Source organism: Meles meles, chromosome 4, assembly GCF_922984935.1.
Source record: "Meles meles chromosome 4, mMelMel3.1 paternal haplotype, whole genome shotgun sequence".
Lineage (NCBI taxonomy): Eukaryota > Metazoa > Chordata > Mammalia > Carnivora > Mustelidae > Meles > Meles meles.
The window spans coordinates 10,516,294-10,532,540 of record NC_060069.1 but is presented as its reverse complement, the minus strand read 5'-3'; the positions used below and the strand labels follow the sequence as shown (position 1 = coordinate 10,532,540).

Sequence of the window (16,247 nt, the reverse complement as noted above, 5' to 3'; positions counted from 1 at the left end):
AATCTGAACTCTTAGAAGTATGCTAACACTGAGAATCCACCCCCCCTCCCACAGCCAGCTCAGTCCCTTGGGTAATCCAGGCAGGCTTCTGAGAGCAGCAAACACTCAGAGAGATGTAGTGTCTTCTTTTGTGGAACCAGCCTTTCTTTTCTTATTTTTTATTATGTTCAGTTAGCTCTTGTATAGCACAGAATTAGTCCTTGATGCAGCGATCAGCGATTCGTTAGATAAGTATAACACCCAGGGTTCAATACAGCACATGACTTCCTCAATACCCATCACTGGATTTTCTTGAGAATTCACGTTATGGCTATGTACAACATGGCCTCTAGTCAGTGGGGTAAGTACATTGGTTCTAGAGTTTGTAACAGCCCTGCCATATAGCAAACAGGTGGCTGGCAGAGGAAGGGAATAGGGTGAGCCTCTAGGAGGGTGGCTACCCTGTTACCATTCCATTTCTCCAGAACTAGTGAGTTAACTTTTGGAACATAACTTTCCAAGGCCCCTAGAGGGATTGTACTACATATGGACTAAATCATTAACCAACTGACATTCCACTTCTCCAGAATGAATGAGTTGGAATTTGGAACTCTGTACCTTTAGATAGAATATGTTATACACACACGGATTAAGTATTAATGGGGTCTTCCCTGCTTTACTTTTTCATGCCATTGACCCAAAGTTTGAAAAGTGAACAGGCATGTCATTCCAGGACCACTGAGTTAGACCAAGTGTGAACTGGGCTTATTTCTAGGATAAGACCCAAAAATGAAAGGAGATAATGTTCAGGAAAGTTAAAAAGGGAGAACATGTACCTTGAAAAATGAGCTATCATAAAACTGTGAAAAAATATACAGTGTTGCCAAATTCATTTTCATGTGGTCATTTCCCGAAGGTTTATCTTAAGAATAAAATCTCAATGCTGGGCTTAAAAAAAGAAAAAAAAAAAAAAAACCCAAACACGAATCTATGTAAATGAAAGCACATGTTGAAGAAACTATTTATACAGGAGAATTTCTGCAGAATGCTATTTTTTCCTTTTTAGTCCAAAGCATTTGAAGTGTTTATTCCTATGATCCTGTGACTACTTCCCCCTACAACATGCTTCATGTCTGCCTTGTCCTAAGTCTTACCTGACTATTTCTACATACTGGCAGCATGAACATATGTGTATTGTCCTGTTACCCAGGACATTCTCATGTACAGCTTGATCCCGCCGAGTACACCTTGGCAATGGAAAAAAACAGATGTGAGCAGAAGATTCTCGCATGCTCTCCAAAGCTAATCTTGTGTGGTTTTCCTTTTTCCTCTTTTAGAATGCAAGCGGATTGAAGTTTTGGATGTTGTGTTTGTAATTGACAGCTCTGGAAGCATTGACCATGATGAATATAATATCATGAAAGACTTTATGGTTGACTTGGTGAAAAAAGCTGATGTTGGCAAGAATCAGGTCCGGTTTGGGGCACTGAAGTATGCTGATGACCCAGAGGTGCTGTTTTATCTGGGTGACCTTGGCACAAAATGGGAGGTGATTTCGGTGCTCCAGAAGGACCAGCCCATGGGGGGCAACACTTACACCGCTGAGGCCTTAGGCTTCTCAGACCACATGTTCACTGAAGCCAGGGGCAGCCGTCTGCAGAAAGGGGTCCCCCAAGTCCTCATTGTGATCACTGATGGGGAATCCCATGATGCAGATAAGCTCAATGCCACAGCCAAGGCCTTGAGGGACAAAGGCATTCTTGTCCTGGCTGTGGGGATTGCTGGTGCCAATCCTGTGGAGCTGCTAGCCATGGCAGGATCGAGTGACAAGTACTTTTTTGTGGAGACGTTTGGAGGCCTGAAGGGAATATTTTCAGATGTGTCAGCCAGTGTATGTAACTCTTCGAAAGTAGGTAAGTTTTGTCCATTAAACTTTTCTTAATTATCATCAGAGGTCCAAGTGAAGGAGAAACCAAAACAATAGCCCATCAGAGCAGGTTCTCCAGAGAATGGTCCTAGAACTTCCCATTGTTAGAGAATCTCAGGGTTGGGAGGATCACAAGGGCATTTCATTTGGCCTCTTCACCAAAGAGGAATACCTCCTACAGCTTTGCTGCTCATTGCCTAACCTCTTCTTATCATGGGGGACTCACCATTTGTGAGCAGGCTTTGTTTCCAATTCCACTTCTTCCTAAGAACCAGCAGTCTTCTCTCCTGCTGGCTGGAAGATCCCATTCCCTTTGCTTATTATCAACAGAAGCTTGTTTAAGACATGGAGCCCAATACAAAACACACTTCGAGACTGATGTTTCTAGAGCAGAGCGCAGTGGACTTCCTTTGCCCAATGTTTCTGGTTCAGTGGCTAGGGATTACATTGCCACATTTATGTGTGTACATGGTCATTCATTCACTTATTCAGCTACCACTCTACACCTTTGTTTTTAAAGGAACACTATGGTCTATTAAAAAAATCCTGGGGCATCTGGGTGGCTTAGGTCATGATCCCAGAGTCCTGGGATCAACCCCCACCTCTGGCTCTCTGCTCAGCAGGGAGCCTGCTTCTCCCTCTCCCTCTGCCTGCTGTTCTGCCTGCTTGTGCTTTTTCTGTCAGATAAATAAACAAAATCTTTTTTTAAAAAATTCCTTAGTATTTTTTATTTAGGGTGTCTTGTTTTTTATTTAGGGTGTCTTAAAAATACTAAGTATTATTAGATGAATTGCTATTAATCCAGGTTTCCAACATCTTGGGTATAGTTCCTTTTAAAAATCATTTGACTCTTCTGGATTTCCTATGCCTTGTCTCCTTAGAAGACCCTAATCTAACCCTATCTACTTCTTTCATAAAACTAATGAAATCTGTCTGGGTCTTACTGAAAACTAGGAGAACTCTTAGCTTCTGGTGGCCAGTGCCTAAAATTTGATTTGTCCTTTTAAGCCTACTGCAGAAGTTGACCTTGAATTTTTGTATTAAAAGGTCTCCCTTGGTGAACCATGAGAGACTGTGGACTCTAAAAAATGCACTGAGGGTGTTGGAGGGGAGGGAGATGGGGAGTTGGGTGAGCCTGGTGGTGGGTATTAAGGAAGGCTCCTATTGCATGGAGCACTGGGTGTAGTGCATAAACAATGAATCTTGGGACACTGAAAAAATAAAGTTAAAAAAAAAAAAAAGGTCTCCTTGAGTGTGCTTTAAAAAAAAAAAAACAAAAACTGCTTTATCTCTCTTATTTGAAACAGGAATTTAATGAGTTAACTGGTTCCTAAGGGATCTATTTATCATATTTCTCTTTATCTCTTCCCTGCTTATCTCGACTGCAGGAATCTCGGATACCTTTAATCTTAGGCTAACAAGAATTAACTAAGTTAAGCCAATGGTGAAATCTCTGGGGGAATTCAAGGAAATGATAATGTTTACCAGAAGGCTAAGGGAACACACAGGAGCATGTTCCAAGCATAACTCATTCATTGGCACTGATCTTTCATATTCTTTTTGTTTTGTATTTGTTGTATTAATACAAAGGAAGCCTCTCTAAACTATATTGCATTGCCAAAAAATATTTTTATTAAGTACATATTTCTGCCTATATGCACCAGAAAGGGAGCTGAAAAAGAGGAAAACAGACAAGATACAGGCTGGAAGGCATGATTTGAAAACCTCAGTTTGCCCTAATAATAATCAGAAAAGTATTGATTGGCTCACCTAGCCAGGGAGGCCAAGTGAATCATACAGACCATCTGTCTTTTTGAGTCCCTAAGTGAATGTATGCTGTTTTGTTTTCTCTTGCTGTGCTACTACTAACACTGGGCTTTCTGAAAGGGTTAAGACTACATGGCAGGTAAGAACGAGTTTACCACAGTGCCACTCTCATTTCTCTAGCCTCTTGGAAAAGAAAATGGTGTAAGACCAAATGGGAATCCCAAGAAAGGCAGAAAGGGATACCTGAGTTGTTTGTGCCTTTATGAACGGACTGTTTTTATTTCTTCTCCATTACTGTGACCACTGGATGGCATAGGATGAGAAGCCGTCTTCACAAATCTCATTTCTATATAGCTACAGGCACATAATCTGCACTTGCCAGGTTTCAGAAAAAATAATCTGATTTTTGTTGCTGTTACTCCCTTTCCTCTTCTTTGTAGATTGTGAAATTGAAAAGGTAGATCTTGTGTTTCTCATGGATGGTTCAAATAGCATTCATCCAGATGACTTCAAGAAGATGAAGGAATTCTTGGCATCTGTTGTTCAAGACTTTGATGTCAGTGTCAACAGAGTACGTATAGGTGCTGCCCAGTTCAGCCATACCTATCGGCCAGAATTTCCACTGGGAAATTTCATAGGCAAGAAGGAGATATCATTTCAGATCGAAAACATCCAGCAGATCTTTGGATACACGCACATTGGTGCTGCACTCCGGCAGGTGGGGCATTACTTCCGGCCAGACATGGGCAGCCGGATAAATGCAGGTACCCCGCAAGTGTTGCTGGTCCTCACGGATGGCCAGTCCCAAGATGAGGTGGCCCAGGCCGCTGAAGACCTGAGACACAGAGGCATTGACATTTACTCTGTGGGCATTGGAGATGTGGATGATCAACAGCTCATTCAGATCACCGGGACTGCAGATAAAAAACTGACCGTCCATAACTTTGATGAACTGACAAAGGTCAAGAAAAGGATAGTTCGCAACATCTGTACCTCAGGGGGTGAGAGCAGTAAGTATTTAATGTGTCCTTCATATTTTTCCCTTCCCTGTCTTTGCTGACATTTTCCTCCAGCTCTGTTTACATCCCCAGGGTCTGGTAGGAGAATTTAGATTTGCGCCTCTGGATTTCAGATTGAACTTTTCACAGTCATCAAGTATTTTTTTGTGACTTGTGGGCTGAAAAAAATAGGACATCTGAGAGCCTTTTTGTCTCACACACCACCCCCCTACCCCCAGCCCCTAGAGTGCATGCCCCTTTGCAAATGGGAATGCTGTTGCATAAGGAAGAGGCCATTTTTACAATTTCATTGGTTTCAGAAGTTGGAGACTATGTCTCAAAGAAGTAAACTATTTGACAGGTTTTGGTTGCCTGGCAAAAGGACCTTCAGGCTGCCAAGGGCTGTGGTACAGGTGTATAGAGAATGAACAGCCTTGAGAATTTAGATGTTTTAAAAAATTTTATTTATTTATTTGATAGAAAGATCACAAGTAGGCAGAGAGGGAGGGAGAAGCAGGCTCCCTGCTGAGCAGAGAGCCTGATGTGGGGCTTGATCCCAGGACCCTGAGACCATGACCTGAGCTGAAGGCAGAGGCTTAAACCACTGAGCCACCCAGGTGCCCCAGAAAATTTAGATTTTTATTATGAAGCTTTTTGCTGCATAAGTTAGTAAATACCTTCTTAAAAGTTAGTCTATTTTGACATTTTCCAACAGATGGAAAGAAAGATCTTGAAAGAAGGATTATTTTTGTTTCTGTTTTTATAGATGTGCCCAATGGGTTGACTGTGGTTCTGTGTAACTATCTATGGTAAATAGAAACTCTAGATTTTTACGAGGAAAAGGAAAGCTATCTGGTTGCTGGGAGGCAGCTCTGGAGACGGACAGCCTAGCTACGCATCCTTACTTGATGGCCATTTTTTTCTTGGACAAGTTGCTTAACTTCTCTAAGTTTAATTTTCTCATCTATAAAATGTGAGCAGTAGCATCACCTAGTTCAAAAGATCATTGTCAAGATTAAATGAGAAAATGCGTATTTAATCTTTATAATTACATCCCAGATGTCATGCTTACTCAGCATAAAGTTATTCATTTTTGTCTACCACTGATCCATTAAATTTATTCATGGGGGCCAGCTCTTCCTTTGCCCCTGTCACTTTCAGGAAATAAGTGAACGTTTTCTTGGTGATTAGTATATCCATCGAAGGGTCACTATTAAAACTAAAACTTCATTCAAGGTCATTCCACTTTCCCAGCTTCCCACAGTCGACTCACCAGCCATGACAAAGAAGGCGCCACATGGTTGGCATTTTACCCATTGTTGCCCACCTATCCCTTCTACCCCCTTCTCCCAGGCCCCACCCTCTTGTTGTCAGCCATGTTTTCTGGCTTCTCCAAAATAGGCTGGGGAAGAGAGAAGAGCTAAAGAAGCACACAAAAGTTCTTTCTTGATGATGCTTGTCAAGAATTGGTTTTCTGTGACAATAGCCTGTATCTAAATCTGGGTCCATTCATGGGTCTCCCAAAGACTTTCCCTCCTGCCCTCCACCACTTCTATCCCCATCCAAAGCACATTTGTCATGGGATCTCTCAACCATAGTTCCTCTGAGAGAGGTAAACTTGTCTCAATTCCAGATGTTCCCTTATGTCTTCCTCAGCCTCTGGGCATTTGGTGATGTCTTCAGCTTTATTCTGCTGCCATCTTGTTGGCCCTCCAGTTAGCCTTTTTGGACAGGAGATCAAAGGAGTTCACAGTGGCTCCTTCTTTCATGTGGGCATATCAGCTCCAGGGGAAACAATTACGTATCGGTTACCCCAGTAAATACTAGAAGTTATAGCCTCTTGGTGTGGTCAACTCTCTTTTGCAGAGAGAGCAGTGGGCCATCCTGTGACACATTCTGTAGAATTTCTAGGCCTGCCTCATCTCTGAGTACTCTCTTAAAGCTTCTCTTACCCGACTTAAAGAGGAAATTACCTCCTTTCCTTCTACGTATGTGTATGTGTGCAGGTGAGACACCTCCCAACACATCAACAGTTCTCTCCCCCAAAACACTCTTCTAAACTCTAGGTTCAAACCCTTTATAAGACCTGATGTACAAGCTAAGGGTTAAGAGTCTTGTCATTGATTAGGGACTATTGTCTTCATGAACCCTGCTTCATGATATCCCCATACTTTGGAATGTCTGGTGACTTCAGCCAAACCTTCCACATTAATTTCCTGTTTCACATGAAATACCCATTTCCAATTATTAGGCAGAAAATTATCTTGGAACCATCTAGTCTCTTCTCAAGAGATTGAAAGAAAACCATGTGGAAAGTGAAAACCAGGAGTGTGCACTCCCATGTAGTAAGTTATCTTTTTTTTTTTTTAAGATTTATTTATTTGACAGAGAGAGATCACAAGTAAGCAGAGAGGCAGGCAGAGAGAGAGGAGGAAGCAGGCTCCCTGCTGAGCAGAGAGCCCGATGCGGGGCTCGATCCCAGGACCCTGAGATCATGACCTGAGCTGAAGGCAGAGGCTTAACCCACTGAGCCACCCAGGTGCCCCCCATGTAGTAAGTTATCTTTAAAGGAAATAGTCATGAATGTAAAAATAAATAAACAGAAGTACTCTATATTAAGATAAACTTGAAGTTATTGCTGCAGTAAACAAGAATGTGAGGACTTTGTAGCTGAGCTGTAGGCCGAGGCCTAACGAGGCTGGAATGAACACTGAGAAAGGCATGCGCAGAGGTACTAGAGAATACCAGTTCTTCTTAAACTACAACCGCCCCCCCACACACCCCAGTCCAGGAAATCCAATAGTTGGGTATGACTTAAAGCAAATCAGACTTAGAACCTAAATGTCTAGCTTTGCTTTTTATTAAAATATGTGTAACTTTGGAGAAGTCACTATCCTTTCTTCTCCATATATGAAGTTAAATCATCTGGTTTTCTGAGTGTGTACTATGATTCAATGTTTTGAAACGATGGTCAGCTGCATTGAGATATGAGTGAAGTGACTAAGAATCAGTGTTTCCTGAGCATCTACGAAGGGGGTCGAGCATGGTGCTCTAAGCGTTTTAAATGCATCATCTGGTTAAATTCTCTCAAAACCCCATGTGGTTTGTATTTCTATTCCCACTTATAATGAAGAAACTAGGGTTCAAAGGAACATTGGTAACCTGGCCCAGATCCTACAGGAAGTACCCTATAACAAATTTTGAAACCTAGGTCTGTCTGACACCAACCCATTTTTTGGTTGTTTAGTTAAGCTGCCTATTTTCTTGATACAGTTGTTGTCTGGGTTATCTTATGCTGATGTTATAAAGGACTAGTGTCTAAGTGTTGTGCTTCACTAATTAATAGCTGAACTTAAGACCTCGTAAGTTTGCATCTTGAAATTGTTCCCATAATCTGCTGCCCACTAAGGAAACCACTTGCTGGGGAGCTATGACTTCTAATGCTACAATCTAGTAAACAAACTTGTAACCTGCATGACCTATCAACACTAGCCACCCAGGAATTGGTAAAATAAGGTTAAGGTAGTTGAGCATATGAACTCCAGACAAGCCTGGATCTGATAGCCCAAGTGTGGGATCCGCAATAATAATTGAGACCTTTGGCAAGCTGTTCCAAGTCATAGCTTCCTCTTCTGCAAAATGAATATTAGAAGAGCTTCTACTTATGCTATTTTGTAAGGACAAGTGAGATAATGAATGGGAAGTGCATGGTATACGGACACTATTAGTAACTACCATAGGGTGTTGCAGAGGATATCTTATAATGATCATATAAATATGCAAATACGTGGAGTCATGGGGTTAGTTCACAGAAGGACAATTTACCAAGAGTTCCCTGGCTTAGGAACGTTAGTATTTTTGCAACAGTTCAGAGCTATATTCAAATTTAATGTCTTAGCATACAACAAATTCTCTTAAGCAACTAATTCTCCAAAGTCCATTTTCTTACCTTCATGTTTATTATTTTCTTACATTCATGTTTATTTTCCTGACTTTTCTCTGAGCCTGGGTATTCTGACCACCTAGAGGAGATTATCATGGAGTGTTCGGGAAACAGAAGCACTGCCTTTTTCATTGAGCTGTGATTAGGTAGCAAAAGAATCAGTAACATTTGCATCATCATGGATAGATATATCAAAAAGGAGAGTTAAGTGAGAGGCCGTCTGGGGAAGAATTTGATTCAAGGAATGCTAGAAATACAATGACAAAAATAGATGGTCATTCCCAAATTTCCTTGATGAGGATCTCTTAGGTTTCTATCTTAATTGGGTTCTCTAGAAAACAGAGCTCAAAACAAAGCTCATATGCTAATACTTTAGGTGCTAATACTTGGAAAGTGCAATCCCAGGGAAGCAAGAGTGAGTGTAAGAGAAATCTTACAGGAAAGGAGAAAAAATACATACAAGATGATATATTACTAAGCTTGCTACAGCTTCTTGAGAAATCAAAATTGGTGCATCAGTTATGTGGAATATCACTAAGGAAGTGTGTGGCACCACCACATAGATGGGTCCATCAGGGGAAATAAAGAAGAGGACCTATCTGCCAGTTTCCTCCCAGCTACTGACTCTCATTGATCAGTGTTTACCCTCATGGAGAGTTAATTCTCCTACCCTACTGGGTTGTGTTATCAGCCCTTTGGGGAAACCAGACATGGGATCCACAGTGAATGATATCTGTGGCTAGAAGTCATGGAAGGAGCCGGATTTCCCATAAATTCAGTTGGGTTGGGTATGGGAACCAGGGTCATCATGGCCCTCTTGCCCTGAGGAGATGAGGCCATGACAAAGCCTGTTCACCCCCAACCACCCTGTACACTTATAGGAGACCAGATGATGGTAGCAGCTGAATCTATCCAATGGATAAATGTCCAAATCTGGATTGGGTGGGGAGTAGGTAGCAAATCTGGGAAATACATAAACCAGGTCTCTTACCCTACCTATTTTCTAGATTATTCTTTTTTCATCTGAGAAACCTCTTCTTTCAAAGGCCACAAACAAATTTCTCTCTTATCCCAACCAATAACTGCCAATAGCCCCACTTTCCCCTTTAAAGTATTTAAGAATTGCTTTCTAATCTCACTGATATACCCTACCTTCTTGACAGTGTTTCTTAATACTAGGAATCTGCCATCATCAACTCTAATTACGGACTTTATAAGTCAGATAATTAAAATCCACTTTTAGGTCTGGCAGGGAACTGTCAGACTACCTGTTTAGTCCAATCCACTCTTTTCTGTTTTTGTTTTTATTTTGGAATATATAATCTCAATTTCACAAACAGGAAAATGAATGTCCAGAAAGGTTAAGAGACTTGTGAAAAGTTATCCAGCAACAGCGGTGTCCTGACCAGTCCGTGACTAAAATGGAACGTGGGGCCTTCCCCCTTAAAGACCTCCCCTCATCCAGACATCCACATTGTGGCTTGGAAGGAGAAGTCCAATGCTCAAAACACTAGTTTTGCTTCTCCCTGTTATCACCCTCCACAGCAGGGCTGTGAGCTCCCTTCTGAATTTGTTCTGCGCTTGTTGCCGCTTTTTGATTTCCCCCTCCGGCTATCGTAGGTTCATCCTTCATTATTTCTCTTTGGACATCCAGTGTTTACCTTCTCCCTCGCTCACTTCCAAAACCATCCCTGCCTCTTGTTAGTTCTGAAGGGCTCTCTGTAGAATTGGTAAGACCCTTCCTTCCATGAGAGCCCCCTTGATTAATATGGCCTAGTCTAATTGCATTTAGACATGTGGCTGCCAACTCTGGATTTGTTCCTCAAATTCATTCCTTTGATCACATTATTATGGAATCATTTGTCAATCTGAATTAGTTAAATAAACACAAGGAACTTATTTACTAATCTAGACAAAAAGTTAAAACACTACCTTTTTAGAGGGGACAGTTCCCCGGATCACTCAATGATATTTTGGCATTTCTGCCGATGTTCGTTTTTCAAAAGAGACTATTTTCCTTGAAGGTCGTGACCTAGTTTGGTTACTGGTTTTCTGTTCAGGGGCTAAAACCATGTTTATCCCAGAGTTCAATCTTAATCTCAAGATTGAAATGATAGGATATTGATTCAAGAGGAATTTTGGAAAGGACTTATTCTGATGCTTCTTTCTGACTAATTTCTTTTTCCTCATCTCCCTTTCCAAATATCAGAGGAAAGATTTGTCTAAGAAAGTACCTATGGCAAAATAATAAATAAAAACTAAAGAAAACCCACCTTTTAGATTGTTTTGATAACAATTGATTTACCTTAAATGTCATGGTGAAAATTGATTATCAGATAAGGATTTATTTTTCCTCACCCAAATCTTTTCTCTTTAAACATGGATCAGGGTACAAAGGAGTTGGGGGGGAAAATGAATCAAGTTACTGGCCCTTATTTTAAAATCAAAAGTGACATTTTGATTTCAAAGACTTGCAAATGTACTTCTGACCAGTGTGTCTAGAGGTAGCGTAGGTGGGCATTTTTCTACACAATAGGTATCTTGAAAAACTGCTAATCTGAAAAAAGCAAATTAAAAATACATAGTCTTCTCCCCCTCCACATTTCTTTTTTTTTTTTAAACCAAGCAAGCTGGTTACATTTGCTGGGTTTGCTGAATCCGTGTCCAACCAAATTTGCTAGAAAATTTAAAGTTTTTAGCCTACCTAAAAGTTCTAGAAAGAAGAATGCATGTGAGCTATCATTTTATCCTTCCCCTTTAGGAGGCTCAGCTTTAATTATCAAGTCCCTTCTAGTTTCTCCAGTGCTTAACATGTCCCTGGCTTTAATAAGGATAAAAGCAAAATGCTCTAAATGCAAAAACTCTCTATGTATTTCTTGAATCTCCAAATGGCAATGGCCTCAGCTTCCTGAGTGCCTGAGCTCTGAAGGCCATTATGCCATCTCTGGCATATAACTTTAGATACTTAAATGATTTTGCATGGCTTTTTCAGTGACCACAATGACGTCTTTCAGGACTTTTTAACAAAATCATCTAGATTTTATAGCAGCTTAAAAAAAATTCTATACTTATACTTTTATAGGTTATAAAAGAGTGATTCTAATCCTCTTCCTTTATTCAGTCATGTTCTTCCTTGTTTTCCAACTTTATAATTGAAATCAAAATAAGAACTTCAGATACCTTGATTCAGATATGGCAAATAAACCAAATAAAGGTATTTGTTGATCTAATAAGATACTTTTCCTTTGAACCCTAGATTGTTTTGTGGATGTTGTGGTGGGATTTGACATCTCAACTCATGAGAATGGGCAGACTTTGATTGAAGGTCAGCCTTGGATAGAAACCTACCTTCAAGACCTCTTACGTGCCATCAGCTCCCTCAGTGGGGTAAGCTGTGAGGTGGGCACAGAGACTCAAGTTAGTGTGGCTTTTCAAGTGACCAATGCCATGGAAAAATATTCACCCAAGTTTGAGATCTATAGTGAAAACATACTGAACAGCTTGAAGGATGTAACAGTAAAAGGACCGTCTCTTCTTAACACAAACCTCTTGAGTTCTCTGTGGGATGCATTTCAGAATAAATCAGCTGCTCGAGGAAAGGTAAGCTGGTTTTACATTATCTGCTCCTGGGTCTATGGTTGTGATGACCTCCTTTTTACTTAATTTTCTTTTTGAATACTTTCCTAGGTGGTTCTCTTATTTTCAGATGGATTGGATGATGACATTGAAAAGCTTGAACAAAAATCTGATGAACTTAGAAAAGAAGGTATTGAGCATGGGGAAGAATGGGAAAGGATTGTTTACTGAATTTATAACCTCAGAGCTCATTTCTGGCTCTTAAGTTTTCAAGCATTCAAATAACCCTGAATTTGTCAACCAATATGCACTTGGGAGAGCAAATGAATTCTCAGAACATTCTGGCACCTACTTTTTTCTTCATACACTATGGATGTGAAACAGCATGGAATAGAAAGAAGGTCCTACCCTTTCTTTCATATCACTGTGTGTCTTCTTCCTAAGTTTTCCAGGAGAATGGTCCTGTCTCCCTTGGCCCACATTATCTAATATTGCTACTTCTTTAGTGTCTGCAGAAGTGAACAGTGTATTTCTCCTTGACCAAGGAATAAAAGAAGTAGATTATTTTCTTTTGACACTGTTAAAGTTTCCAGAATCTTAGACATTGTTGGACAAATCTACTCATGTTTTGGAGTGTTCTAATTCGTTCCTTCCTTCCAACTACAAATGGGCCATCCATGGTGCTTAGGAATTTTTCAAGTATTGGCATTGGGCTTTTTGCTTTAGGAACCAATGCCCAGTCTGACTTATTGTTGGTTCTTACAAAATATGGATCAGTGGAAGAAAAATTAATCCACCTGTTCTGGTTTGACCAAGAATAGAAATACTTTCTTGTAAGAGGATGCTATTGGTGCTCCCACCGAGACCCCTTTTCCAAGCAGGTTCCCCAATCCTCCAGCCACTGTGACTTTTGGCTGCTAGAAACTCACAGGTTCTCCTTTCTCTGTAGAATTGCTGTCAGCCAGTGTAACCCATGTCACCTGGATGATTACCCTCTACCCCAACCCTAGGCACCAGGTAGATACAAGAAATAGGACATTTGCCTCTAAATGACACCAGTTAAGTGGTATAATTTATGTTCCAGGGTTCCCCATGGGATCAGGCTGAAGCTAGTCTTCAGCTGAAATACTATCTTGCTCAGCTCCTTCCCCTGCCCTATCTTGCTTTCTTTACTCCTTCTTCTACGAGTGCTTCCTCAATAAATTGTAAGCATCTAAATTCCCTTCTCAGGCTCTGCTTCTAGAGAACCTGCCTAAGACACCTGCTTGGGCTGCTCCCAGTTTAGCTACTAGAACCTCTCCTTTCTCTTTGGCTCTCTCTCCTCAATCTTAAACGAATTGCAAAGTTAGCTGTATTTACAGATGAAAAGTAAGACTTTTTATTTTGATCTTTATTTGCTAACGCTTTTTAAAAAATTCTTTCAAGTCTTGGACTCTTCTTTAGATGATCTACAGTGGAGATATTAATGAAGACTGAGAACAAGACACTAAAGTGTTTAATTTGGTTGGGTAGGGGTTTTTTGGGTTTTTTTTGTTTTTTTCTATTTTCCGCTTTGCTTTTGTGGTGAAAAAGATGTATCTTTTGCAGACAACATAAAAGAGTTTTCTCCAGGAAGTTTCCCCCAGAACAATCAGATTTCTAAGACCAGCCTTCTTTTTCCCAGCTCCCAAAGAAAAACCATTAAATGAGTTTCAACTTCAGAAGCTAGATTTTTAATATCCTGAAAAATTCAGAATCTTTGAATGGCAGAGATAAAGGGATGATGGCCATAATATTTTTTGAAAATTGTTGAATGGCTCTCAGTATGGAAAAGGAGTACTCTAGCTCTTTTCCCATGTTAAACATATATAATTCCAGTTGATGCATGGCCCTATGATCCATTAACCTAGGAGAGCCTCCCTAATTTGGGGCTAGGTATCTGTACATATAAACAGTGCACTCATAATGAGACAAAAGGAGACCCAGAGAAAAGGATATTCAGTGGTGAATGTAGCTTTATAAATAATCCACATGGATTAGAGTTTGAATTGGTTTAGTTTTTCTTAATCTAGTGCTCTAGATTCTTCTCAATGATCCTTATGTTCTTTCATTTTCGAAATCTTTTCTTCTTTATTTTTACGAACTGTATTTTAGATCTTTTGACTTTTTATTGGATGAGTCTGAAAGGAGCAGGGTCGGAGTCCCTCATCCTGAGGAAAGCAGTTACAAATTATAGTTATATGCATGATTTGCTGCAAATCAGCAATCCCATGGTTCTCATAACTCTTAAATTTTTACATTTCTTGGAACTTACAAGAAAAGTCAGATATAAGATCCCCGCCCCCTTATAAATAGATCCATTAGTATGCCTTCTCTTGGTCAGTAAACTCCTTTGATGAGCTCAGCATTCTTCATTGTCTATTCCAGCCCATTCCACCATCCCTTTTCTTCTTGTCATCCTCATTCCTGGAACACTGACTAACACCTTGTTTATCTGAGACAAGCCAGAAATATCAACACTAAAATGAGGGAAGTCCTGGTAAATCAGGACAAGTTGGGCAGCCTATTTATTTATTTATTTATTTAAAACAAGTACATGTTTTAAACATAAATATAACTGATAACAGCTTCTGTTTCTACTGAAATGCACTTCTGTAAAGGAATTACAATTTATCCAGAAAATTATTTAGAATTTCCCCCAAAGTACCCAATTTAAATGAGGTAATAAATTTCATAAAACATCTTTTTTTATATATACATATAATGTATTTTTATCCCCAGGGGTACAGGTCTGTGAATCGCCAGGTTTACACACTTCACAGCACTCACCATAGCACATACCTTCCCCAATGTCCATAACCCCACCCCCCTCTCCCAATCCCCCTCCCCTCAGCAACCCTCAGTTTCTTTTGTGAGATTAAGAGTCACTTATGGTTTGTCTCCCTCCCAATCCCATCTTGTTTCATTTATTCTTCTCCTACCCCCCAGCCCCCCATGTTGCATCTCCGCTTCCTCATATCAGGGAGATCATATGATAGTTGTCTTTCTCCAATTGACTTATTTCACTAAGCATGATACCCTCTAGTTCCATCCACGTCGTCGCAAATGGCAAGATTTCATTTCTTTTGATGGCTGCATAGTATTCCATTGTGTATATATACCACCTCTTCTTTATCCCTTCATCTGTTGATGGACATCTAGGTTCTTTCCATAGTTTGGTTATTGTAGACATTGCTGCTATAAACATTCGGGTACACATGCCCCTTTGGATCACTACGTTTGTATCTTTAGGGTAAATACCCAGTAGTGCAATTGCTGGGTCATAGGGTAGTTCTATTTTCAACTTTTTGAGGAATCTTCATGCTGTTTTCCAGAGTGGTTGCACCAGCTTGCATTCCCACCAACAGTGTAGGAGGGTTCCCCTTTCTCCGCATCCTCACCAGCCTCTGTCATTTCCTGACTTGTTAATTTTAGCCATTCTTACTGGTGTGAGGTGATATCTCATTATGGTTTTGATTTGTATTTTCCTGATGCTGAGTGATGTGGAGCACTTTTTCATGTGTCTGTTGGCCATCTGGATGTCTTCTTTGCAGAAATGTCTGTTCATGTCTTCTGGGCAGCCTATTCTTTAGTGTTTCTTCTCGTATTCTACTTCAGCCAACCTGTTTCCTGTCCTAGAACTCAAGCCTCAAGTATGCCCTTGAAACTTTATTCTCCCCATTTTCTTCCACCCACCCAAAATCATTCATTCAGAATCATACATACACTGAGATGACATTTTTAACTCTCGGGTCTGTGAACATTTCTTTATTCTAGTCCATTGGCTTCCAAGTCACATCTAAAGATTTCTTCACTCTTCCATAATGAACTGAGAAAACTTATTGCCAATGGAATCAAGTTTTCATAAAGCTAAGTTTATTCAATTTTAGGACTTCTCTTTACTCTGATTACAACCTTAGTATATTTTTGTTATTAAAATGTCTTTGGACTGTAGACTTTGGAATCAGGCTGTCTGGGTGAAAACCTAAAAATACTCCTCAAGCCAGTCATTTTACCTCTCCAAGTCTCTGTTCACGTA

The 16,247-nt window shown here is 40.3% G+C and overlaps 1 protein-coding gene across 1 annotated transcript in view; it reads left to right on the top strand.

Moving 5' to 3' along the window:
- LOC123940957 (collagen alpha-6(VI) chain) overlaps positions 1-16,247 on the top strand; it is a 157,341-nt gene that overhangs the window by 44,768 nt on the left and 96,326 nt on the right. The window contains exons 8-11 of the mRNA XM_046004037.1: positions 1,317-1,892; positions 4,114-4,683; positions 11,871-12,214; positions 12,302-12,380. Of these exons, the coding sequence (XP_045859993.1) occupies positions 1,317-1,892; positions 4,114-4,683; positions 11,871-12,214; positions 12,302-12,380 (1,569 nt within the window). The remainder of the gene's footprint in view (positions 1-1,316; positions 1,893-4,113; positions 4,684-11,870; positions 12,215-12,301; positions 12,381-16,247) is intronic.